Source organism: Phalacrocorax carbo, chromosome 23, assembly GCF_963921805.1.
Source record: "Phalacrocorax carbo chromosome 23, bPhaCar2.1, whole genome shotgun sequence".
Taxonomy (NCBI): Eukaryota; Metazoa; Chordata; class Aves; order Suliformes; family Phalacrocoracidae; genus Phalacrocorax; species Phalacrocorax carbo.
Window position 1 is genome coordinate 5,379,929 of NC_087535.1, and position 26,929 is coordinate 5,406,857.

Below are 26,929 nucleotides of genomic sequence, written 5' to 3' on the forward strand. Positions count from 1 at the left end.
AAAAGAAGAGAACAGAAATGGGGAAGATGGGGAATCTTCTGCAAAAGGCACTCTAGGGACTACTTCTTGTGGGGTCTCCCTGCAGCCTGCTGCAAGATAGTTGGTAAAGGAAGGAGGAACCTTCAAGTTAGGGCAACAGAGAGACCAAACGCAGCTATACCCCACACCTCATTGTGCTAAGAGTGTTTCCCCGTCAAGCCTTTGGGAGACAGTTGGGCACATGGCCTTCACGATCCCAGCCTGTGGAGTTTGGTTTTCATTCTGTTGATATTGTGTCCATGGGAGATCCCAGCCAAACTGAAGTTTTTGCAAAGCAGAACACTCCCTCGTAGCCCTGATTTTGACAGGGTGCCTGGTGCAAATGGGGATGGGTTGGTCAGAAGTATTTGTTCAATGTGAACATCTGGATGCCTGTGGTAAAAACTCCTACTTATTTCGCTGCACAGTGAACCGCCTGCCATTGGGATGAAAGAGCTGCTCTCAAACCACAAATTAATTTTGCATTTGCAGCACAAGAGAAACTCCTATTAATCCAGTGCGCAACGCAGGAACCTCCTAGGACTTCTCCACAAAGATAGCATCTGTGGGACAGGTGTACTAGCTTTTGTATTGGTGTTGAAGGTTTCACAACGTTTATTTTTCTCGGAGCTAAGGGAATAGGAAGAACCTCAGTTTTCATTTTACAGATTTTCGTATGTGTGGACAAAAATTGGAAAGCAGGACCTCCAAGGGCTGAAAATTCTTGAGTTTTGTAGCACCTCAGGTTGGCAGTGCTGCAGATGTAACTTGGTTGCAGAATGCACGCAGGTATAACTAACCTGCACTAGTTTCCCTAAAAATATGCAGAACACAGGAACGTAGGACATCCCTTTTGATACACCAATCCTAGCTGGTTTCTCCCATCTTACCGACTCCCCACATTTTAAAATTGCATAATGCTTGCGAGCAGGGGATGCCGAAGGAAGGATAGGCTAAACTCTCTTATCTCCTCCATTTCAGATAAACCTTCAGAGAAGACACAGCCTGGAGACAAGAGGCACATGTGGCAAACCTTCGCACACAGGCATGTGTTTCTATTCCACGGGCTGAACTGACTCTACCAGCTACAAGTGGCAAAAGAGGCTGGCCAAGCTGTCCTCACAGCTAGCTGGCACACCGCCCTCCGGAGCAGATCCCTACCTGTTTCTCATGATGATACAGTGATGCTAGTGTGTATGGCAGGATCTGGAGCGCAGAGAAGGTGAAGCCCGTCAGAGCAGCTGAGATGGTAACAACGATGACGCTGTGGGAAAGGCACATGACGAAGGCAGCCACGGGGAAGAACACCACACTGGCCAGGTAGACCGCCCGCGTCCCAAACTGCTTCACCATCCGGTCCATGATTGTCGAAAAGAAGATGGATGTGACGCATTGCAGGAAGAGGCCCAAACTACCCATCCGGACACCTGCAGGTAAGCAGAGGTGGTGACAGACACTGCCCTGGCTGTACCCAGGCTCCACACAGCCGAACACCATTGGGCCTCCTGCCCTCTCCTTCGGTGCCCAACCCCGTACAGTCCGCACAGAGCGTGGCACAGCCGCAAACAGCCCTGACAACCACACGGCTGGGTCAGGAAGCAGAGCAGCATCACCCACCCGTATTCCAGGGCTGCACCTGCCAGCCTGCAGCGCCCACCCTTCGCCAGCAGCGAGTATTTCCCACACGTGCTCCTGGGCACCCCAGCCTAACTAAAGGGGCAGCGGGAGACAGGAATCCAAATGCCATACTTGTCTTTGGAATCCGTTGTTTATTTTTCACACCTTCCTACTCTTGACCCAGGATCTGTCACCTGCTCATGAACCAGGATCTGTTGTTATCTGATGCCAAAACCAGCAACAGAACAAAAAGAACAAGGTATTGTGCTTAAGCCAAGGTAAAGTACACGACATCCACTAATCGGCTGCAGTATCAACTGCAGTATCCGGTAGCAATCTGGACCTTACCCTTTGCAAAGATCTATCAGATTTCAGGGAACTCAAACCATTAACTCTCTGAAGCAAGGATCATTACTCAACACGCTTCTATGACAGCTAGAACAATGGAGTCCTGACCTGCTGGAAGCTATACAGTGCAAGTGTTAAATAATAATTAAGCTCCCTCTAAGTTAAACAGACGCTCAGCACAAAGAGGCAGTGTACTGCAGAGCTCACGGACGCAGTGAGTGGAAAACTTGGACAGCTGGAAGAGGAGGGCCAGGGAAGTGCCTCCAAGAATAAAAGACTTAGATCAGGGGGAGGAAAAGAAGGACTGGGCAGCGAGTCAAGACTCTGGCACAACACAGCAGGCAAAGTGGGACAGCAGGCAACAACTGTAAGCAGGTAACGTGCTGCAGTGAGCAGTATCCTGCAATGTGGACGTGGCAGCTACTGACTGCAGTGGCGAGCACTATCAGAAAGCACTGGAGAGAGGGGTGAGAACTGGGGAAGCTGTTCGAGGGCTCCCCAGATACAGATGTGAGATGGGAATCTCAGAGTAGCATGAAAGGAAGATGCAGCAAAGCCCACCTTACTGCTACTGAACATGTCCTGGCTTTCCAACCCCTGCTCTCCAAGAGATGGGGAGCACCACCGCCCTTCGTTTAAAAAGGAGGGAAGAGCAGTGAAAGGACCTGGCAGCGGAAACCACAGCCTGCAGACAGAGCCAGATACGTCCTGTTCAGCATGCAACCTGCCAGACCGTTCTGCCACTTAACAGTTCAGCCCCGGCCAGGGCTGCGCTGCCAGATCTAGCTCTGTGCTGGGTAGCCTGGAGGACAAAGAGGCGCTTCCCTATCTGGTCCGCTGTGCAATGCTCTGGTGGCCACGGAGGAGTGTTTTTTCCTGACCCATCTGCAAAGTCTCGTTTCCTGTAACCTTTTTTTGCATCGCTAGCAGAGCTGAGCCCATTCCTAGCTCCCACTAAATGCTCCTGTTCTAGGGAACAGGTGCTGCAGCCTCAGAGCAGCTGGCTCACTTCTCACCTTCATCGTAGTGGCGTCTGGCATCTGTGCCTGGCTTGGCTCTGGGGACGCCGTGGTACAGTCCTTCCCCAACAAAGTCTGTGTAGAACAGCATGAAAGTCATGAGTGCCATCCAGCTGCAGAGCTCGGCCACGAACAGGCGCCGGATGACCTTGGGGATGCGGCAGTAGAGGCTGTGAAGCCGTGGCACCAGCGTGCAGAGGTTTCTCAAGGCCTGCATCATGTGCCTGGCCTGCAGGAGACATGAGCTCCTGGAGAGCTGGCAAGAGCAGCATGCAAGAGGTGAGGGCTTAGGGGGAGCATCCTTCAGCGCGGGGCCGTCCAGAACATCTGCCTGGGTGGCTGCCTCCTCTGTCACAAAGAGCGTGGCCAGCACACAGCCGAGAAAAATGACGGCAAGGAGGCTGAAGAGGCACGTCTCCTGCCCTCCCAGGTACGGGGCCAGAAAGCTGCCGCCCCAGTCAATGGCTGGAAGCAGGTAGCCAATGCAGCCCCCCAAGCTGATCATGAAGGCGTACAAGGAGAAAGCCTGGCGGCAGTTGTCTGGCTCCTGGAAGAGGTCTGAGAGCAGGGCCTCCAGCGGAGTGAAGCAGACCTGGCCGCAGAAATCCAGTAGCCCGATGCCCAGGATGAGGAAGGCAATCTCCAGCGGGCGAGTGTTGAGGGCAAACAGGCTGGCCAGGCTGCTGGCATGTGGGATAACGAAGAGGCTCAGCAGGACTCCGAGGCAAAGCATCCAGATGAAAGGTCGCCTTCGGCCATAGCTGCTGTGCCAGTGGTCGCTGGCGGATCCGATCAGCGGGACAAAAATCAAGCCAAGGACAGGCCCTATTCCTGGAGAAGAGAAAGAGGTGGTGTTAGGGGGACAGATCTGGAGGACACTGGTCTGTGTGCACTGTAACAAAAGCATGGGGTGTTTCAGGAACTCCGTAAGCTTCACTGGGTCACAGCCCTCTCCTCCAAACACAAGGCTGCCCTTGATATAACAGTAGCCCTGCAACCACCCTGCAGCCTCCATGCTCTTATTTGCTCCTGCCCTCTAGACTCAAAGGGGAAACAAGCACCTCAAATATGACAAAAAACTGCCTACCCAAAACCATGGTCATGAATTTCTCCTCCACACCAACTTCCAGCAGCAGCGGAGGCACGTAGGTTATCCCTGCAGCCAGGCAGACCTCCAGGCCAAACGTCAGGGAGTTGACCAGCAGGAGCTGGGTCTTGCAGTTGTGGAAGAGCATGCTGACCCAGGCTCTCTGAGCCATGCTGTCCCAACAGCCCTTACTGACAGAGGACTGTGTCGCTCCGGCTGCGGCACTCCCAGGGATGCCCCACAGGCAAGGTCTGGAGCTTCCCTTCCTGGTCTGCTGGACAGATGCTGCCTCCCATTTTTAGCAACGGTGAATGAACCGTCTTTTCCTCTTCCTCTTATTGCAAGATGTGGCCCCAGCAATGTCAAGTCCAGGCGTGGGCAGGCAGGGATCTCACTCCAGGCTTCCCCTTCTGCTCACATGATGTGGTCTGAGAGGAGAGAGAGCTTGTTAGACACAGCGGGGTCCAGGGCAGGGGAAAGAGGGCTAAAATCAGGTAAAACACACACACACGCCATCACTGAAAGATACGGTCCCCATCCCAACAAGCTTGCAGGGACAGCAGGACGAAGAGAGGCCATCTGGGAGAGCGGCAGGGTTAAAAGACACAAACTACATTGGTGCCAGGTTTCTCTCCAAGGGCTTGTGTGAGATGAGACAGGCACCTGTCAGATATGGTTTGGGAAAATCCAATCCTGCCTTCGGGCTAAGAGAGCTCTAATGACCTCTCAGTGTCCTGTCCAGCCTCATCTTATAGATGGGCAGTTGTAGCAGACAGACAAAGGATTTAGGGTCCCCTCTCCCAGTGAAATCAATTAAGAGTCCCCTTCGAGGATCAGGGCCGCAGGCACTCGCCTGCAGTCACAGAGGGTCGTCTCTAGAGACCCACGCCACTGCCTAATGACCGGGGCATCCTCCGTGCTGCTCCGCAGGCTCCCAGGGAAGCAGTTTCACCCAAATCCTGTCTCCAGCCCCTGAGACAGGGCACAGAGAACAGATGGTGCCTCCACGGAGTTTCACAAACAAACCTGACCCACTTTAGCCTCATCTAACAGTGAACGGCAATTACCTTACTCATTGGGCTGAGTCATTTATTTGCCCTGTAACATGCTCCTTCTCTCCAACCTTCTTCAGAGAGGAGAGGCCACCAGATCAGGACAGGGGCTAAGCAGCTAAGGCAAGAGTAAGCAGATGCCTGTAGTAACCTGTTACGAGCATGCCACTATGTCAGTCTACAAAGGTAAGAAATCCTGCAAGGTTACCAGCATCTTCACTAGTCCATCAAACTGCTGTTCTCCCACAAGCATCTCAGGAAGATGGTCTGTAGTTATGCTGGGAAAGGTAGAATGGGTTAGCAAGAAGGGTGACATGAAGCTCCTGCACAGAGAGCGATTTAGGAGTAAACCAAACTGCAGTCTAATTCTCAGGATTCACATGGTCTAACTTCTCACCCTAAATGAGCCACTACTGAGTTTCTCCGTGGGGACAAGGCATAACAGGTCCCACTGACCTGAACGTGCTTCAGCTTACGACCCATTTCTGGACTGTGCAATGTGCTCCCAATTTGCACAAAAGCTTCTGCCTCCTGTCCCACCGCAGCGCAGCCCCCGAGCACTTTGGGTCCTTTGGATGGATGAAGGAGGCTGAACAGAATGTGAGACATGCAGGCGGAGGAGTTTATCTCTGCTTGCTCCCCCCTGGCAGTGGGGAAGCTGTAACTGCATACCTGCCTGCCTGTACACCCCCTCCATGCCAGAGCAGCTAGCTGGTACAGAGTTTCCCTTATTTACCCACAAAGAGTGAACCCATCAGAAGAAACGAGGTTAAAAGCCAGTTCTGCAGCCCAGTCCCCCTCTTTGCCTCCATTACACAGGAGAAGAAAAGGTGTTCCTACCGGGAACATCTCCAGGCCAGCACTCGCCTCCCTCCTCAGCACGCGGAGGCAACCCGTGCTGGAGGCCATGCTTGGTGGAGCAGGTCAGACCTAGCAGAGCTGGAACGGCAGCTTGTCAGAGGGCCAAGTGGGATGCAAAGCGTGCATGCAGGAGCAGCCGCTGAACCACCAGCGTGCTGGACTATGGCCTTACCACAGCTACACCGGGCAGAGACAAAACTCCACGCTATCACCGAATGTGGTGCAAATCAGCACCCTGTTCCCTAACTTCACAGAGCACACCATTGCACAAGTGTTCACTGCACAGGTACACTTGGGACAGTTTCTGCATCCTCCCTTTTCTCTTTCTTCCCCTCTTGCCATCAGCCAAGTAACCCACAGGTTGAAGCTGGAAGCGTGGCAATGAGGTTTTGACAAAGATGCAAGCATCGCTCTCCACCTCTTGCTGCTGCAGAGGAGAGGCACCACTCCCGAGCTGAGGAGTTGACAGGCTGCCAATACACACAATAAGTACTGATTATTTTCCTTCCAGGATCCCTCACCTTCCCTCTCCACACTCACTTAGACCTCAACTGTCACAAAAGATATCTCCTTTTAACAACTGTGAACAGTTAAATGACTTGCCTAAGGTCAAATAGCAAGCTAACGGCAGAGGGGGAACAGCAACAGCTTTCCTTTAATCACTAGGCATGGCTTCAAAGGAATACTCGGAGGCCCCAGAGATGCTCAGCATTACTTCAGATGCACTCTATCTGCAAGGAAGCCATTGGGGGCAGCAACCACCTTTCTTAGATGTGGGCTAGACACAGGATGTCTCAGCCTTGTTCGTTTATGATGGGTGCCCAGCTGGCTGACAGCCTTGGGAGAGGAATTTAAGCTGCAGCCCTCCAGCTCCAGCAGCACAAGCCTCGGTGCTGTTAACAGAGGAAGCAGACTCACGAGCCAAAATTAACTGAACCACCATCACTCTGAGCTAGACTGGAAGGGAGATGTAATGTCCACTGTCTGATGTAGTCCAGGGTCTGGAGGGCTTGCACAGGGGGACTTATCCCAAGGCAAATCCCAAACATTAAGTAAAAGATGTCTCACAGACATGCACAGAGGTAAAAAATGGGTTTTCTACCCTTTTATCGCAGTGATATATCTAAAACTGGGGAGGAAGTGGGAATCTGTACATCTACCCGACTGCCTGAGAATTTCAGGTTGAGGCAGAGAGGCTGAATTTCTTATCAGTACGTAAGAGAAGATCTGTCTCTTCCCCCTTCCACGCTCTCGGAGGGCTTTAACGAAAAAATAAATCTCAGTGTACCCGGAGGCAATACTCACATGCCGCGAGAGATAAGTTGTCAACAGCAATCAGGTCATAGACGCAGCTGCAACAGATCATGAACCCTTTTCTGTTTAAATTGCATTTTGTCCCAATACCCATCAATTACTTTTTTTTTTAATTTTGTTCACAGAATACAGAGAGATTAATTGACTTAGCTGGAAAGAAACGCCAGTGCAGTCTAGGAAAACCATGTGAACTGTTCATCTGTAAGGACGGGGGCAGAGGGATGGAAAAGGAGGATGTGGGAGGCTCACAGGAGCCGGGATGAAAGCAAGCCAGAAGCCAGGACTCACCTCCTCCACGCAGAGCAGTGACAGGTGATCCCTGCAGCTCTGCGGAGCTGCGCTCCCCACAGCCAGCCCAGCCCTGGTACACCGCATTCAGGAAAAGCTACTTAAGTAGTTTGCAGGCGAGCAGAGGTGGAACCGAGCCGCAGGTACACACGCGGGTTTGGTTTCAGGGCCCTCCCTGCCTCCCGATAACACGGCGCGCTGGTGTGCTGCTCGCACCACGACCACACCTGCGCCTGGGCCCCTCGCACAAGGTGCTGAGCAAACACAGGCTGCAGGCGCCAGCCCTGCCAACCCACTGCTCGCAGGGCGCTTCGCCTCTGCTGCCCCAAACCAGCTCAGAAGGAAACTCCAGGTCTGGCCTCACTCCTGAGCTTTGCCCAAAGCTCTGCCCTGGTGTTAGCGTTCGTCACCTTCCCTTGCTGGTCTGCTGGTACTTCACAAACAGTCACCGGAGGGGGATTTAGTACATGGGATAATGATTTTCTTTTTAAAGACAATGAGATGTTCCATGCTGTTTTGCAGGTAACAGTCTGGCTCTAACAGTCCTAGCAGCAAAACCAAACATTTGATTTAAAACACTAATCTCTTCTAGGACGATTTCTGTGCCAGACTACGCGGGAGGACTAGTTTGAGCCCGGTGCTCTATAACTTTGTCCTGACGTGGAAAGAGTCACTTAGGCAAACCACCTCCTAGCTGGGAGATCCTGGGCTAAGAGGAGGAGTTACACATCACGCCCAAGTGAGCTGGCAACAGCCAGTCCAGCCCAGTGGGATCTGGCATCTTATGACGGGGAGACCTTTCACAGCCAGGCGGGGGGTGGCTGGTCCAAAAAGCTGCACAGCAGCAGGCACTTCTTGCCCCCTGGCCTCAGTTTCCCCAAACTTCTACAACAGGGACAGCATTTATCCTTCCCTAGGGAGCGCAATGCCAAGCACCTTGACAAGGATAACAACCAGCCCCCCACCCACCCAAGGGACATACCGGCCCTTCTGTGTAAGGTTTCCTGCACACAGAAGCAGAAGGGAGCCACATGTGGGGCTTTTTCACAGCTGCTCACCGAGCTGTTCTGCCATGGGGACATGATCTGCTGCCGAGCGTTAAGGCTCCCCCTCTCCCTCCCCAAGGAGAAGTAAAGCATCTTTAAACCCAGGGTTTCTGTTTTACTTTTAAGCTGGCAAACTAAACTTTTCCTTTCTTTTCCCCACAGAGAAACAACAGATCAACTCCGAGAGGCTGGTTCACCTGGCAGGCAGGTAGGAGGGCGGGTCCTGGGGGCAGGAGCAAAGCAGCACTCGGCCACCCACCTGGACAGAGGAGCCTTGGCAGCAATGGCAACCAAAGCAGAAAGGATTGCAGCTCCTGCATCCTGGTGTCTCCGGCCCCCTCTTTCCTCTCCTGCTTAAGCACCCAGAAGGACAGGGAGGAAGCCAGGCAGTCTGTCTCTGTGAGTGCAACTCACCTAGCAGCACTAACAGGGAGCAAGGGGAAGGAGAAGGGATGAAGCCAGGGAAAGCAGCTTCTGAGAGTCCACTTCCCTAAAGGCAGCAGGCCAGCAGATTGGATTCGTGCATTTCCCCTACTCAGAGGTTGTTCCCTGCTCACGTGCTATAGAAAAAGCTTTGACAAATGTCTTCCTGTGCTCGATGTGGCACAGAGATGTAGCAAGGCCTTGCCTGAGGAAAGCCACGATCTGAACTTGAGAGAAGCACCAGCAAGTGCACAGACACGCACGCGGAAACAGGACTGAATTTACTGGTGATGTCAGAGGTACGGACTCATTTATACGAAGCAACACCATCGCCAGTAGAAGTTCACATCCCACTTCCTTCCTGTCAGCCAGCGCAGAGGCTGCTTTGTGTGCCCTCGCCAACGGACTCGGAACCACACCTTTCACTTTTACAAGAAACAAACCCCGAGACACCTGAAGAAAGCGGACGGCGTGCAGGGCGCTGACGGACGCACACGAGCAAAGACTGAACGAAGCCTCTCCTCCTCCCAGACTCCTCAGATCTTTGCAACATAGGATCTTACAAGTGATCGCATCTAAACAGGGCTTTGACAGAACAAAGATTGAGGGACGAACATTTCAAAAATAAAATTTGGGTGTACTTACGTGGCAGAGAACTCTTTTATTCCTCAGAAGGATCCATATCCTGCCACTCCATAATCCTTCCAGTCTCTCACATGGGTGCAGAAGGGACAAGGAATGTTATTAAACGTGGTAGCAGCCTCCCTGATTTATGACGGTCGTGCACCTTCCCCACAGTTCAACAAACAGCCACAATAATGATCAGGCAACAGAGGAGTAGATTCATCAACTATTTGTAACCTGTCAGGGCTCTGCCATAACCTGAGCCCTGTCTTACATGGGAAAAAATTACCCCACAAAAGCCTTTGCCTTAGCAAAGGAAAAGGAAAAAGCCTTAGGTTTTTGGAGAGGCATCCGAGGCAGGTGGTACTGGCCAGCGCTGGAGGCAGGAGATGGTGCCATGCAGGGAGCTCAGGCGGGGGCTGTTCCGCTCCAGCAGTTCCCAGGTGATACGGACCGGCACCTTCCCTCCCCGCCGCACGGCAGGTTTGATGCAGAAACCTATTCCCAACGGGCAGCGGAGAGAGGGGAGGGCGAAGGGTACTGCTAGCCGTCGGGTTTCCATTCATAAGCACAACGTTACACTTCCAACCTTCCAAGGGGCTCTTTATGAACGTTATTAATTCCCCGCTCCCTGGAAGCCCTTTGGAAGAAAGGGTGGGAGAGAGCACAAGAGCGAGTGCTTAGGGAAGGGCTGTTCATACAGTGCCAGACCCTTTCACAGCTATCAGTGTCCATTCACTGCAGCTGAATGTGAAATACACCATGGAGAATAGCTCTGGCAGGCTTGCGGGGGATGAAATGGAAAACTCACCTGACCTCTCCTGACCCTCCCCGCTTCCCCCTCCCCTCCCAAATCTCCTTGACCCCATTCACAGCGTGGGGAGAGGGGAGTGGTCATTAAGCAGGGATGGGAGAACGGCGATTTATTTAGTCTCTCTGAATTAACTCTGCATTTCCTTTGAGCTCAGGGGCTCCATTATATCAGTCTCGGCAGCTCGGCTTAGGGAAAGGGCAGCAGCGGGTGGAAATCCCCTCAGACAAGAAGAAGGAAGACCTGGGTGCCCCAGCCCATTTGAAATTCCCTCCCTCACCCCACAGTGCAGCATCCAGCAGCCCAGACACCATGATATATTAATCCAGGACAAATGCTAGATGCTACCGATGCATCCAGACTTACGGGAAGGGGCAGGTCCCCACGACGGCTCAGAAGACCTTCCATGCGGTTTGGTTCAAAGGGAGACATTTGAGTTTGTCACGGCTGGAGGTCGGTTCTTTCCTGCTCTGCTGCAACTGCTTCCTTGCAGCACCTCCAACATGATCAACCTGCTTTCAGGACTATCTAAAAGCCAGAGCTTAGTTCAGGTCCTTTTGCGCTCACCGCTCTCCTGGTGCACAGACTGATCCCTGGCCCAACAGACGTGCTGCGACTGAAGGCAGTTCACTACTATCTCCTTTTTGTGAATTGAAAGTAAGAAGCCAAAGGGAGAAGAAGGAGCCAAGTTTTAGCACCTGCAGCTAGCAGCTGATTTTCAGGGGGCTGCATCTCCCACTTTCTGTGGGCCACTAAGCCAGGCTGTACCCGTTCAGATGCTGAGCAAAGCATACCAAGTCACTCGCCTTCCCCGCAACGGCTGGGGCTCGCCGTGAGGGAGTTTGAGATGCAATCTCAGGCTTTGCTGGGTTCCTGCTGCCTCAACCACAGAGTGCGAGTCATTTCAGAGCTATCAGGATACGTCCGCAACTGCCAGGAAGCAGAGGTGCAGCACAAGCCACCCATTGATCTTCCCTCTACCTTTGGCCCTCCTAATCCAAGGGGCTGGTTAGTCCTGACCGTTAGCAGGGTTGGGCTGTTCCAGAGCCAGCTCAAGGGACTGGTTCACCTCTGCCTTGGGAGGCATTTTTTCCTGCTATCAGTGGTTCCTTCAGGTAAAGGTGCATCTGCGAGGGCAAGTGTCTGTTGAGTGTCTTCCATATTTTACACCAAGCAGCAAGGACATGTGGAACAGGTGACTTTGTCCCCCTTTGATCAACTGAATAAAGCAAAGGCTCCAGGGAAAGCCTACAACGTCTCTACAAGATGGATGAGAAGGTCAAAATATTTGTTAAGAATGAACATTAGGAAAGGATGCTTTCCTAGCCCCACAGGCTAACAGCCCTGTCCTCACTCTGCCTATCATACAGAGAGGATGCTTTCCAGGGTGGAGAAAGATCTGTCCCGCTCACCCTTCACGCCTCTGGTATCTTATGCTCCTTCCAGGAGCCCTGCCAATAGCTCTCTGGACTCTTTATCCTCACGCTGCAACACAAACATCAAACAGGCAGCAGGGCAGCTCACAGGCTCCGCTGACCTCCTGTCCCACAACCTGTTTCTACCTCTGGCAGACAAAGCTCCTGGCAGGAGGCTTTCTCCCAGGCTTTGCCTGCCTCAGCTCCCATGCTCACCTGTTTGACCAGCAGAAAAGACAGAGCAGCAGAGAGTTCCAGCCCATCCTCTTCCTCCTCCTCCCTCGCCGTTACAAGCAAGAACTGCCTGTCTAACAAGGTCACTGACTTAGCAGAGACCACACCGACACTTTTGGAGCTTGCTGCGCTTCTAAAGGGACAGACATGAGCCCAGCGCACACCGCGATGCCAGCGGGCGTCACTGACTCCCCTGCAGTTGGCAGGCGTCATTGCCATGTTAACCCAGCGGCAGCAAGAGGCTTCAGGAGGTCCTGCTGCAGGCCACGCTAGGAGTGTGGCCAAGACAGGGCGCAGAGAGGAGCTGGGCCCTGTGCTTTCTGCAGGCAAGCAGGGGCCGAGGCTGAAGCGCTGACACCTTGCCTTGCTGGTCTGTAACTCACCCCATTTCCACCAGGGACACGGCAAGAGACAACTGCACTGGAGGGCCAGACCCAGCGGTGATGTGATGAAGGATGGAGTGCCCTATTAAATATCCCTTAGCTGAGCTCAGCTGCAGAATGATCTTCAGAAGGAAGAAGGAACCGCAATGGGACTGCTTGTGCCGGCCATACGGGAGGATGGTCTCGCAGAGTTTTACCTGCACAGGACTGGTGTCTAATCACCAAACTTCATTAAGCACACAGAAGCCTCACACACTCCTAAACACAAGCAATGCAACCAAAGCAGCGGCACTTTCAGCCTCTGCTCCCAAGAGACTCCTTCCAGTCTCCCTTTCCTGAGCCGGTGGCAGGACTGCTATAAACAACTCAAGACCTCCATACAAGGGTGGCTGGCTCCACATGAGAGCTACAGCTTTGTTTTGCTACTGCAGGACCCAAGCTCTTGCTTTTATTCCTGAGAGAAGCCCCTATTTTGGAGCAGGAGGGGAAATGAGAGATGATCTGGTTCTGCTTTTCACTTGAGCTCATTTTTGGTGTTTAAATACTGTGCCCATCTTCCTGGCATTTGGCCTGAGTCAGCCTCTCCCCCACCCCCTCTTTTTATTATTTTTAGCAGAAGAATAAAAATGTAAATTGGACTGGAAAGGGAAAAAAATAAGCCCCCTCCAGGTGCCCCCCTTCTCCGCAGCGTGCTAACGGGCACAGATTATATCCGGCACCACATGACCAGGGCCCGTATTTATATGTCAGTGTGTAAAACCTACCCTGCTGAGCCGCCTTTTCTCTGCCTGAGGCTGGGGGCTTCTGCTACGCGTCTAGTCAAACAGGCCCACAAAGGGGATTAAGGAGAGCCCCTCAGCCCTGCAGAGTAATCCATCAAATTATCCCTTGTTGGCGTTGCTGTCCTCTTCAGAGGGGGAAGAAAAAAAAAAAAAAGCCCTCCAAAGGCTTTTAAAGACACTGAAATTACACTTGAGCCTGAAACACTCCACCCAGCTGCTGTAGCCCACAGCACAATGGGCTGGTTGTAAAGGGAATACCGGGGAGCGAGGGGCAAAAAAGAGACGGACGCTGTTAAAAAGGGCAGCAGCCCCCCCATGTGTGACACTCCAACAGGTGGCTCAGACCCCCCCGGCTCCTGGGACCCTGCAAGCAGAGCCGCCCCGTAACGCCGGGTTGCACCTCCCGCCCACCCACGCTCCCCTGCGGAGGGAGGCTCTGGGGCTCCGGGATGCGTTTGCTGTGCCCGGACAGACCCACGGACACATCCTCGGCTTGCAAAGGCAGAGCCTTGCACTCAGCCACGGAGGAGTGCCCGACCCTCTCCTGCCAGGGATCAGGGCTGGGGTCCGGCAGTGCCCCCAACCACAGGCTGTAGCACTGTCACCCCATGCTACCTACACTGTCCCCAGAGCTCTGCAGCCTGACAGCCCCTCTAAACCCCTGCACAACACCTAACACAGGCAACAGGCGTGTCTAAGGCTCACAGCATCCTCACCCCCGCGCCCACAGGCAAAGCAAAGCCAAAGACCACCACGCTCACCCAAACTCTGTGATTGTCTACTTGGACACTGAATCTGCGTCTTCTTCCACTGCGGCTACCTAAACTGCACATGAGCTTCTGTGCTGGTCATCACCGCCCTACCCCGAGGTACGACATCCTCTGTCCACCAGCCCTGCCCAAGCAAGCACATGGGATTTCATCGTTCGCATTGCTGTAATCCTTCTTCAGGAGAAGTGATCACCAGGAGTGAAACAGGGAAAGTGGGTAGTAAAGCACTTACCCCAGCAAACCAGGTCTGGCAAAGAGAGAGCAAATCAGTTCTGGTGGAAGGCTGTTACTGAGTAGAGAGAACACGTGGCTGTCCCACCACACACTACACAGGTCACCTTAGCACTGAAAACAGCGGCACACAACTGAGTTTTAATCACTAGTGCTGAGTAGAGGGAGAACAATTTCACTGTCTGTTACAGAGAAGAGATGGGAAGGCAGAAACCCCCGCTGCTTTATCGTGCCCACTTTGCAATGCCTGTTCACAGGGCTGGGAAAATGGGAAGTGAAATTGTCACTTCTTGTTTCCATCCAGAGCAGAAATGCTGCATAACGGGACATCTGACTCCTCAGCAAGCCAACACTATACTTCAGCTCCTCCTGCCTCCGGCACGCTGTGGCTCCAAGACAGCTCTAGGACTTCTACCCTATGATAGAGCTTCAGCATTTCTGGCTTTATCTGGAAAGCTGTGACAGTCATGGGGCCAACTGAGTCTCGTGGCCAGCTGAGTCTCAGGACCAGCCTCTCATGTTCTGATGTACTGGCAGAAACCAGGGGCCCGAACAAAGGCCACGGCTGGCACTGACATGTGAGACTGCAAATCCAGACCATCAGCCAGGGATCCTGGGCCCGCGGCGGCCAGGGGCGCTGCAGAAACAAACTGTCGAGCCCCGTCAGGAGGGTTGAAGGGGTGTTCGTTAGCCCAAACAGTACCTCAACAGGCTGATTATAAAGTAGGAGCGAGGGATCTGACAAATCCAACCACAGCAGGAGCTGCTGCCACCTAACACTGAAATCTAACCTTCCCTCATTTTGCCAGAAGTCACGTTTGCCGAGGTCCGTGCCTAGGAAAGAGGGAGGAAAGCAACTGGCTAAAACTCCACGGATGGCAGTCCTCGGAGAGCAACAGGCACAGACTTATACAGCCCCTTGTGCTTAAAGTTTTGGGAGCGTGACCTCATGCTCTTCCTCAAAGGATATACTTTGAAACCTAGACACACACAGAACTAATGGGCTCTTTTGTAATCACATGGTAGTTAGTCCATTTTTTCATGGTAATTTTCTGGTCTGCAATTCCAGTTATTTGTGTCCCTGCCGGAGAAGTTTGATGCTAACATATCTCTCAGCAAGCCCTTTGACCTCCGCTGGCAGGTTGGTGGGTTTCTCCCTCTCTGTTTTCTGTCTCTAAAATGAGGTCATGGCTTTGAATGAGACAAAGAGCCTTTGCAGCGTGAGGAATAGCCCCAAGACAGCTGTGAGTACAGAACCCCCATCAGTCACAGCAGACCCTGAGCGCATGAGAGGCAAGCGAGCTGGGCACCAGCCCACAGCTCTCCTGGGAACGGCCGGGTTTTACCCCCCTGCTCTGAGAAGAGATCGTGCAACTGCTCATATCAGAGCCGGTGCAAGAACGGATGTGGAACAGGCAGCCACCCACGGTGGACAAATTCGAAGGGGGAAGGAATAAAGCAAAACTCTCCTAATACTTTGGACTAGAGGCTGCTGTAAGACCTCGCTGTCCCTCAGGCAGAGGTACCAGTTCCACCCTGCCTGCTGGCTCTCCAGCCACACGTTCCCAGTCCACCCTCTTGCCTCCAGCGGCCAGTGGAGTTGAGCTTATGCTGATATGCCAGACTGCCAGTAAGGCACCTTCTGTCGCTGCAGCCATGGGCCAGCACCCCCTGCCAAAGGGACAGGTGAAGAGCACGTGTGCAGGGAATGACAGCATTTCTCTGGGGCACATTAAGGTCAAAACTCACGTATCAGTCCTGAGATCTTTCTTGTAAGAACTGCAGTTTTGTGTGCCTGGGGTAGCAAAACTGTGCACAAGCCCTGACCTCTGCCTGCAGCCCACCGACCTCCCTGTGCTAAGGAGGGCCCTCGGATCACCGTTGGAGATCGTTTTCCTTACCATGACAGACCGGTCATGAGGCCTGGGCCTGAAACCATGAGATTTTATGATTTTACTTCCGCCTGAAATTGGCTGGATAACGGCAAAGATAAAAAGCAATCAGATTTTATTATTTAAGACAGATAAGTTTCACTGGAAGATCTGTATGGGAAACTTAAGAAGCCTTTTCCTTTCCCCATTCTCACTCTCAGTTTATGTGTTACAGACTCCGAACATGCAGGGGTTTAACACTAAGCTGTAGCCGTTCACACAGCAGCACGGAGAACCTGGAAGGGGAGTCTTCTGCTTTTGAAAAGACAAGGCTCAAAGCTGCCGTTTCTACAGGAGGCAAAGGGAGCAAGGCATTTTTACCACCCCTCTCACTCCCCACCCCATCTCTCCGTACAAACAGGAACCTAACTTCTATTTTGAGCCCTGGGAAGAATATCAGTCCTAAATTATTAGCTTTTTAGTAATTAAGCATGGAGTTCAAGTTCAAAGCTCCCTGGATTTTGCAGAGCCCTCTGTGCAGGGGTGCTCAGGCTTTTTGTTTGCACATGGTTGGTTTCTTGCTCTGACACAGAGCACAGGCTGCATCTATCAAGGAGGACAGGCGGGAAAGTGGTCTGAGTGCTGAAGTTACTTAGTGCTTGCTGAAAAAGTCTGCTGTAATGGCAGAGATAAATGAAAGTTCGTGCACTTCTGACTCAGAGTAGAGGCAGGATTTTTTCCCCACGCTGGGCTCTCTCTTGCCCATATTTACTGGAGTAAAGTTCAGTGAGCTACAAATGAAGCAGAAAGGCCTCTGATATTCCTGCAACATGCTCTGGGCTGCCTTGGGCAAAGAGCCAGGACACCTCAGGCAGGCACGGTGCTGGCTTTGCCCAGTAAGAGCCGGGGAAGGGCTTATCACCAGCACCGGCCGGGGCCACTCTGGCTGTGCATCAGCATGTGCTAACTAGCCTGGGTTACACTCTTCTGTTAGCAGAGGGGATAGCTAGCATTCCCTGCTCTTGCCCAAAAGGCTTATACGCTGCTATCAACATTGGCCACAGACAGTGATGAATGGGAGTATCTGGGGGCAGCACAAATGTAGACTGTGTTCACAGAAATCAAAGATGAAAGAGGCCCTGTTGAATCATCTTCCCTGGGGCTGCTGCAGGACTGCTCCCAGCAGCACATTCTCCAGTGATTTGTCCAGTCTGGATGGATGGATCTCAAGCAGGGAGGTTGCAAGAATTTCCCCTGAAACAATATCCATGGGCTAAGAGATTAAATAGCTGGGAAGCGTCCTTCCTTCCTTCCCTCCCTCCCTCCAGTTATCCCCTGTGTAATTCCCATGCTCTCCTTTTGATATGCATGGTCAGACCCCTCTCCAGACTACATTTAGCCACTCTCCTAAACCTAGCTTTAGTCAATTCTCATGAAAAGCCACCCTTCCAGGCCCATTAATTGCTCAGGCGGCCTTGGCTGTAGCACAGCAGCCTTTTGTTCTAGCATTGCTCCAGCTGCTCCCACCGCCCCTCGCACACAGGAGTCGTTTGTCATAAGCATTCCCAAACGCACCTCTGGAGTCCAGCAGCAACAGTGCCCGCACAAAGCCCTCCCCTGTCACGCCAAGAGCCAGTACCTGGTACGCACAGACTGCTGCCTTGGAAAGCCACTGTCATCTCATTGTTCCTTTGTGCTCCATCTCTTTGTACTTATGAACTGCCTCTCGCCACAGACCTACAAGGAAGCTCTCTCTGTGACCAGAACAATCCTGTACTCTGTTTGCACAGATCTAAGCAAAGGGAGAATTTGCTCCAGAATGCAGACCAAGGTAGCACAGCGATAACCAGTACACCGCACGGGCAGGGAGAGCACTACCAGAGGATGCTCAGCAACAGCAGCTTCAGCTCAGGTCTTGTAGATCCCCAAAACGCTTTGGGTACCCCCTCTCCAAACAGAAGATCACAACAGAAGTGGCCCTGCAGCCCTGGGCGGAGGGAAGAGAGCAGCATAACACCCTGGAGCAGCAGCAGATGCTTCTCCAGAGGCAGAGTACAGCCCAGTACAGCTGATAGGAAAAGCATGAAATCACCGGCAGGGAACTCACGCATGGGTTCCAGAAGAACATAGAGGATTTTGGTCTCTGTGCAGAGAGGACAGAGAACTGAGCAAGTACGCTTACATCCACTTCAAATCTAACTGAAGAGCCATTTCTGCCCATTGCTCCTAACGTGGAAGCAGAAGAAGATGGCAGAAGAGCGCTGGATTTGAGGTTTGACCACCACCTCAGTTTCCTTGAGGTAGCAGGTCAGATCCCAGCAGGAATCGCTCCTAATGTCTGGTAAAGAAAATGTGATCCACTGATTTTATTGCATGCACCATTTCACCAAAAGTCTTAACCCATAAATCTAAAGCGAGATTTAGATGTTATCCACAACTATGCACACACCATTCCTGAAGGTGGCTCTAGCCTGCTCTGCAAGAATATTAATGTTTTTTGAGTGCTGACAACTTGCATGGATTTGAGTCACTGCACTCATTATACCTGTATTTTTCTTGAAGTCCTAGCTCCCAGAGACAAACCAAGGAGAACTTCAGCTTCCAACAAAATGAAGGTGGAAAAATATCTGCTCCCTTGATTGAAGAGAAAAACCTTAGACCTCACAAACCAAACCCAATGCCCATCATTGTTTCAAGTTTCTCTTTTCAAATAAACCTCATTATTTTGCCAGAGGCCATCCTTACACCTTCTGAGTATTCAAAACCTGGTAATTATGATAATTCATCTGCAAGTCACCAGAAGCTGGCTCTTTCAGAAATCCACAGAGCTGATCTCATGTGTTATTCAAACAAGGCTTCCCTGGATGTAACACAGGGTCAGGTCCTTACGATCTGGACCAGCAGCAGTTTATTTCAGTGCACATACATGGAGAAAGAAAAACTGTTCAGAGCTGTAAGTCAAGCACCTGTTATTCCTGTGTGTGTTCCAGCCGCCCTCCAGCACGGAGACAAAGAAGCCATTGGGACCACATTCCTACATTACATTTCTTATTTTGCCAGACAATATTCACAGGGGTCTGTTTCTCCTCTTATGCAGGCTGGCAAAATGTTAAACAAATATTTTTGAACTGCAAGAGGAACTGATACTTTAGGATATGAAAACAAGGACGAAGGGCACAAATTTGAGGACCTCCAAGGAACAGCATGCATACAAATAATAATAATAATAATAGTAAAATGGTGACTTTATAGTTCCACTTAGGTATGTTTTTTGAACAAGCAACTCGATAGCTTAGTTGGCGGACACATCAACAACCTTCTGCAGATCTTTAATACAAGATCAGACTTGGATCCTTACAGCAGCGAGGAGCAACAGCAGCACAAGAAATAGAACAGGTTTCAAGGGCTATATAGATCCAACATATTGTTAGTCTTAGACAGAGATAAAAGCGGTCTGGCTGAACAACACACACATCAGGGCACAGAACTGCAAAAATAATCCTTTGGTTTACTATCTTCCTATTCTTTCGTTTGCGGTGAGTGCAAGATTTCCTTTACGTTACGCAGATCCATGCTTACAGGCAGGCTTCTGCGAGCACATACATTGCTCGGCCACCTTGCAGAGACTGCTTTAAAGTTTCCCTGTTTTTTAAAAGCAAGGATTCCTCCATGAGGGTCTCTGTCCCCTTTCTTAGCTGAGCCCTAGGGTTGCTGTTTTCACATGGATAGCTTTGATGTCTGATATCGAGTATTCAGAAATCAAGTCAACATTGAAAATAGCTGACAGCTGCTCACAAGCTTCTCATGACTCCCTTGCTCCACTCATAGCACAACCTCGATCATGGGTTTAACTGCACGCCGAAGGATCACAAGACTCCACAGGTTGACTGTCTAGGCTTAGTTTTAGTTAAAATTATCTGTCTTATGCTGACTGCGCCCCACCTCCTGCAGAAACCATGATCATATGATGGAATTATTTGCAACAGCGTAAGCGAACAGAGATTCGCCAGATATAACTCTTCTTGGTTTTTGTGCGTATCCCTCCGCACACCATCTCACTTCTGTCCATCCATCCATCCATCCATCCATCCATCCATCCATCCATCCATCCATCCATCCTTCTCCTGAGGTAAAAGGCTTTACAACTATTATTGCCTGGTCACCCCTACCACTACCTGCAGCTGCCCTCCTCCCATCCCTCTAGTCCGTTTGCTTCTGCTCCCTCGTAGCCTTGAATCCAGCACAAACCTCCACAACTTTCACTCAATGGGTCTTTTGCTTTGATGCTGCCTTAGCTGAGATACGGAGATGGCAACGCACACATTAAAGAAAACCCCAAACAGTCGATTACCAAAACAAGATACTCCTTGGATGAACTGCTCCAGCACAGAGAAAGGTGGAGGATAAACACAAACAGATGTTACTCACACCTCTCATAGCGCGTCTGAAAAGCTCTGCAACCCCACTGTGACAAAAGTGGTCTGGCTTAAGCGGTCTGACTCTGGAGAGACTAAAGTCAGAGGACTCCATTAGTACTGTATCCACTGCCATGGATAAAACACGCTTAAACTGCCCAAGAGTATACAGCCATCGAGAAAGACCATCAGCAAATTACTTTATAATGCCTTTTGTGTGCTTTCTCTTGTCATTTAAGCAAGCTCCTAGTCCAGCCTGGTACCAGACCTAACGGACTAATAGGCAGCTTCAATCAAACCAAAACTATGGAAGCCAGAGTCTGAGACTAATATAATCTAGTAGATAAGAAATACCATGTATAAAGACTACTTTTACAGAGCATCGATGTTTGCCTTCCTTTGCTTTTGTACATTCCTCAGAAGTAATTTGCAAACCCTCAGGGCTCCTTGTGGGTCCAACACAAAGGGCTCTGGGTTAAGGTTTTCAGAGTGCCGCAGGCACGCTCCACACAGGCTAATATTTCCAGAGAGGCTTTGGAAAAAGACATGCAAGGAGACCCACGCAGTTATGTTCAAAGAGCAGTTTTTGCCCTGTCACTTCGATGGATTTGACGCTTTTAGGACCAGCTTTTTTGGTCCATGCTCTGAACAAAGCTTCTACTAGCAGCCTCATTACCAAAGTGGGCACCTAAGCTTATTTTTTTTATGTTTAAGAGCATGCACTCACAATGCCACACGCCACAAGAGTCCAGCCACCACCCTAAACTCCATATGGAGGCTTTAGTCAAAGAGCAGAGATGTGTAACTTGGGGAAAAAACAAAAACAATACACCCTTCCCCCCCCAACATTGCCACTTGAGTGCTCCAGCGAAATAAACAGTTTGGGGAAAAGGTTAGCAAGAGTTTACACTACACATCCATATTTTCTAGGGACTCTGGCAAAGATAAAGCAGTCCAAAGGCTGTATTTTCTATCTCGGTGATCAGTCCAGCGATTTCAGCTTCTCACACGATGGATACAGCATTTCTCACTGCCAACAAGAATTGACTGTGCACCTTCAAAAAGATGCTGCCGGTGAAGTTGGTCCAGAGTATGCTGTAGCATCTACTATTACTCTCTCATATTGCAGCGAGGACAATCTTAGAGTCTGTAAGGCTACTGCTTTGCTCACAGATAACGTAACTGTTATCTCTAGGCAGCTTCTACACAAAGCCATGCGGCTTGGGCCTTCTAGCAACAGCTCGATGTTGGGAAACACCCTGAGGTTCAGGTACTTTAACTGGAACCTTCTCAAGAAGTCAAGATGCTCTCACAGACGACACTGCACAGGCTACCTACGTAACGGGCTGTAGGGGAATACACCCGCCAGCAGACAGCGCAAGAAAAATCTCCCTACAAGGAGAAGTTTCCTACTAAATCCTAAGATTGGTTTATGCCCTGAAATACGGGATTTATATCCCTTGTAAAGCTCTCATTTAATTTGCTATTAATTCAAGAGATTCTTGCTATCCATATCAAATTTCTAATCCTTTTCTTAAATCCCATAAGCCAAGCACTCTTGGCTTCCACGATGTTTTGTGGTAATAAGTTCCAGAGTTAAGGCACTGCCTGGAATCCAAGCACAGGGCTGGGAATCTGGCATTCCTGGCTCTGCCACCCCAGCCACTCCCTGCCGAGTGGAAGGGTAGCAGCTACGGGTGATGCAAGAAAGTCCAGGTAGCATCACATATTTAAAAAAAAAAAACCAACAAAACAAAACAGAAAATTGCAGGTAGGGTGAATAATAGAAAACGTTTAAAGGCTGGTACACGTTTTTCAGGAGTGCCTGCATGACTTCAACGCCCAGGTCATTTGGGTACCTTTGAAGTTCTAATTCATGTTCTATTTCTATAAATTTCTGGTTATTCTCACGTTACACATACAAACGCTGCTCTCTTGAACCCACATCTAGAATAGAACAGTGCCAGACTGGGATATGGTTTGAGCCTGGCCACTTTCTCTGCGCTGCTCGTGACTCTGGCAGGTCTAGGTGAGGACCAGGAAAGCTGTTCCTGACACATTTCCCTTCCAACTTTTTTTTTTTTTAAACACACACACGAAAATCACGTATCTTGCCAAGTCTGGCCAGCACCAGCCTAAAAGTATTAGTTTATTCTAGTGCTTTTCTCTCCCTCCTAAAGCTGTCATCAGCAGGAAGACAAATTAGTCTTTTAGTTTATGTTTACCATAAACAACTAAGGCGTTTTACGACCAAAGTCTCTAGTCATGCCCAAGGCCGTGATCTATGGAATACCCACATTATGACATTTAGGTACCACTTTTAAGAAGACAGGCTCCTCAAGCTCCGACTACCGCCGGAGGGGAGACAGGTTAACCTGGCAGCGGAGCTAAGCAGAGCTTACAAGTAGGTGCCGTGAAAACTTCCCTTTGTCAAGCGCTGCTTCCTTTGAATCTAAGGATTCACTGACCTGTCCCCACAAGCCTTCAGGATTTCTGGAAGTCCGCGGTCACATCACGCTTCCCAAACTCTTTTTCCCGTTCAAAAACCTTTAAAGCGACCTCGGTCGCAGCGGATGTCTCTGTTAACGATGAAAAAGCACGGGGGAAATCTCAGCCCCATCCCCGCGCTGGCAGGGCTGGGGGCGGCCCGCGGAGGTGCAGCGGGCAGCGCTGCCCACCCTGCCCACCTGCAGCCGCCCGGCTCCCTCACGGCCGGCGGAGGGGGGGGACGGGACGCGTTTTCCCACAGCCAAGCCGGATCGCAGGGAGCATCGGCAGGACCGCAGCCGAGCCCGCCGCCGCCCCCTCCGAGCGCAGCCACCGTCCCCGGCCGGGACGCGGCGGAGCAGCGCTGCCTCTCCTCGCCTGGGAGCGGCAAGTGCCGCGCTGAGCCCCCCCCCCCCCCCCGCGCCCCCCGGACGCGGGGCCCCGGGGGAGCCGCTCCCGCTGCAAACTTGGGCAGCCGCATCCCCCCAACCCCGCGCTGTATCGCGACACGGAGCCTTAGGGTGCCCGCCCACGCACCCACGCCCCCCACCGCCACCCCCTCGCCCCCAGCCCTACCTCGGGGGGCAGCCGGGGGGCTCAGCCCGGCCCCGCCGCCGCGCCCGCGCCTCCGCCGCCGTTTAAATGGGCAGGTTGGGGCCCGGCAGGGAGCATGCGCTGCCGCGGGCGGAGCGGGGCCGGGGGGGGGGGGGCTCCGCCGCCCCGGTGTCCCCGAGTGTCCCCCCCCCCGGCGGGGGGAGCAGCCCCCTCCCCCGCGGGACACCCCGGCCGAACCCCCCCCCCCCCCCCCCCCCCCCCCGCCGCTGCCACCCCCCCGGGCAGCGGGGGACAGAGTCACCCACCGCAAATAACTTGCCTTTTAGTCTTTTAAGAAAAGAAAAATCCCCCCCCCACACTTCTTTCTGCTCGAGAATTCCCCACAGTATGAACAGTTTTCTTGTTTTGTTTGGTTTTTACTAATCTATTCATTACTTGTAATTACTTGGATTGTATGCAAATGGATTCCATGCTATGGGAAGCTTGTGACCTGGCCCCTGGACATTATTCATGGTAGATGACTGCTTAAAATCACATGGTGTGTGCGTGCAGGAAGAGAGACAGAATATATATATGCTTATACGGAGAGATCAAGCCATTATATCGGTATCTAACTTGCCTAACGCTAGCCCAAAGGCACCAGGAGTTGAGGAAAAATGAATGCTCTTATTCATACACACAGCCCTCGAGATGAGAGCCCTTAGAAAGAACAGCCTTCCTTAAACATCTGCACCAACAACTACCTTTTTTTGTGCGAACGCTCATAAGCGGAGGGGAGGAAAAATGAGGCAAGAATGCAGTTGACAAGAACAGCTGTTCTTAAATTAATGTTTGCAAATGCTCGGGTCAGTTCTTCAGCTGATAGGACACCAAAAGGCTTCTGCTAGTTTGTACTGTTTAAAGATTTAGCCCTCTGTTTTGCAATGTATTCATCCAGCTCTACTAGCTGCAGAAGCATTATAAAGATCTAATTTTTTACCCTTCACAGGGTCCCTCCTTTGAGCAACTTCACACCTCTCAAGGTCAAAAATCCCATTTCCATGTCACATTTCAGCTTGGATTAGCAGGATAGTCTTGTTTTTGCTGTGAGCAGCTGTTCCCTCCCAAAGTTTGCTGAAAGGACTCACCATACATGGAAAAAGCAGAGAAGCACCTGCATTCGCTATCACTTGAACTGATGAGAATTCACTCGCTGGGGTGGCTGACAAGGAGAAATGACACTGCTGTTTCCTGCAAACAAAAAGGTTTTTGGCAGATGCAGCTAGGAACTCACTAAAAAAAGGAAAAAAAAACCAACCACACCAAAACCCAACTGAAGAGCTAGGCTACGACTGAAGCTGGTAGTGTTGGAGTCCAAATCTGGGTGAAGCGCCCCTGTTTTCTAATCAGGGAAGTTCACAAGCAATTAAATAACTATTAGTGCTGCTTTTTGCACCCCCCTCTTTTGCATGGGAGCAAGTGACTCTCACGAGGTAGATCCCAAACGCTGTTGCCTACGCTGAGCTCAAGCTCAGCGTTGCAAGGCTCAGGGGTTAGATTCACAGCATGAACATCAGCTTCCCTATCATCTATTCCCAGCTCTGACTCTGACTCACTGTGTGATCTTGGTTCAGGCACAAGCAGCCAGTTTAAAAAAAAGAAATTGCAGGCTGTGGTGGTGGGTACTTCTGGACCGTGCCTAAGAGGAGGCACCGCTCGTTTCACTGGACGCCGCAGCACACTGGCGCCGTTTCAACAGGCTGGGAGTTCTGCGGAGCTTTGCAAGTCGGAGAACAAAACAGCAGCTCCACGTATCACCTATCTAACGACAGGAGACGGGGCAGGTCACAGACAGTCTTGCTGGTTACTCTCAAAAGTTATGCGATAGATTACCATTGACAGTTTGTACCAGCAGCAAAGAGCCGATACCTCCTGGAGACAGGCAGGGTTTGTTGTGCCTCCCAGAAGTGGTGGTCAAGACCAGAGGTGGGGAAACCTGTGTCGCTAATGGGCAGCTCACATTTTCTAGATTTACCAGACAGAAAGTGGGTTTAACTGTGTCTTAATGGAAGATGAGATTCTGAGTCACGACACTGCAGATTAGGACAACTGATATTCTGCTACACCAAATACTAGTTCATTCATGCTTCACTTAAATTCCTACTGCATATGACCAACAGCCCTGAAAAATTTCTTTTCGACGCACTGTAAAAGTTAGGTGCTACTCAAATATTTCAGTCTCTCCAGCTCATTTTCCCTTTAATTACACTGTGATAACAGTAATTACACACCCTGACAAGCACTTGGCAACTTGTTGATAAAGGCTCCGGTCGGGTGCGATGTATCTTTACTGCAATAATCTCTTCAAGTTCCAGCGAGACGCTCTGCCCCTCCGTGGAAAGCATTCGTGGCTTCCAGCTGCAGGTTAACACAGCTCTAGTTCCCCCCTCTTCAGGCAAGGCGTTTTCACACTTAGCTTAAAGTATGCCTTTATCTCACCTGGCTTCTGTTGTACAGGACTAGCTCCGTGCTGAACTGCTACATCTTGTACAAGTAGCTGGTACAAGGAACGCAGAGGGAACCCTGAGCTGTTCTTGGCACAACTTTCGCCCCTTCCCCTCCATAACACCACTGCTTTCCTTTACTGCTTCGTGCTTGTGGTGGTGAAGTTCTTTGGGACAAGGTCATGCTTTTTTCTAAGCCGACAGAAAGGTATTAGTCCTGCATAGATAAAGAAGAAAACAAGAACAAAAATTACTCCCCTCTGGAGGAATAAGCACTGAAGTTACAGCCAGAATATGCAAGAGAGCCTAAGGCGGCAGCACATCAGGGACAGCACTTGCATAGCTGTGAGCAGCCACAAATTTGAGTTTCACGGTCCCCACCACAGCAGGGCCAGCTGCAAGGGCGGCTTTTCCCCTGCACCTGCGCAGCGTTTGAGTGCCTGCTTCCAGAACACAGGTGCTTGCCGGCAGGGCCGAGCTGAGGCCTTCCGCGGTCACTTCATAAATGTTACCAGAGGGAAAGAAGATGCGTGTGTCGCCACGGGAGGTAAAATACAGCCCCGCGCTGGTGGAATGTCTGCTCCTCCCTGCTCAGGTACTCCTTCCTTCCGCTACAGCTTTACAGAGCTCACATCTACCAGATGACAACTCCCTACAACTGAGCAAGACCGGAGTGTGGAAAGACCAGACGTTTCCCAAGCCGCCTTGTGTGTTCCTCTTCCAGCGACCCAGATTTCAGAGCACCTTATACCTTTTCCTGTTGCAGGGCTCCATGCTGACAGCTACGAGGATCCC

General features: G+C 51.3%; 1 protein-coding gene across 6 annotated transcripts in view; it reads right to left on the minus strand.

Annotated features, from left to right (window-relative positions):
* Window positions 1–26,929, minus strand: part of SLC45A3 (solute carrier family 45 member 3) — a 40,940-nt gene that overhangs the window by 7,659 nt on the left and 6,352 nt on the right. For 2 of the 6 annotated variants that reach the window (XM_064472362.1, XM_064472359.1), the window contains 5 exons: window positions 25,247–26,351; window positions 24,779–24,881; window positions 4,090–4,517; window positions 3,000–3,833; window positions 1,180–1,445 (listed from right to left, as the gene is read on the minus strand). In XM_064472362.1, coding sequence (XP_064328432.1) covers window positions 1,180–1,445; window positions 3,000–3,833; window positions 4,090–4,261 — 1,272 coding nt within the window. In that variant the 5' untranslated portion in view covers window positions 4,262–4,517; window positions 24,779–24,881; window positions 25,247–26,351. Of the gene's footprint in view, window positions 1–1,179; window positions 1,446–2,999; window positions 3,834–4,089; window positions 4,518–14,324; window positions 14,598–23,077; window positions 23,189–23,672; window positions 23,772–24,778; window positions 24,882–25,246; window positions 26,352–26,929 lie in introns of those variants that run through there. The other 4 variants (XM_064472360.1, XM_064472363.1, XM_064472361.1 and 1 more) reach the window with 4 other exon arrangements.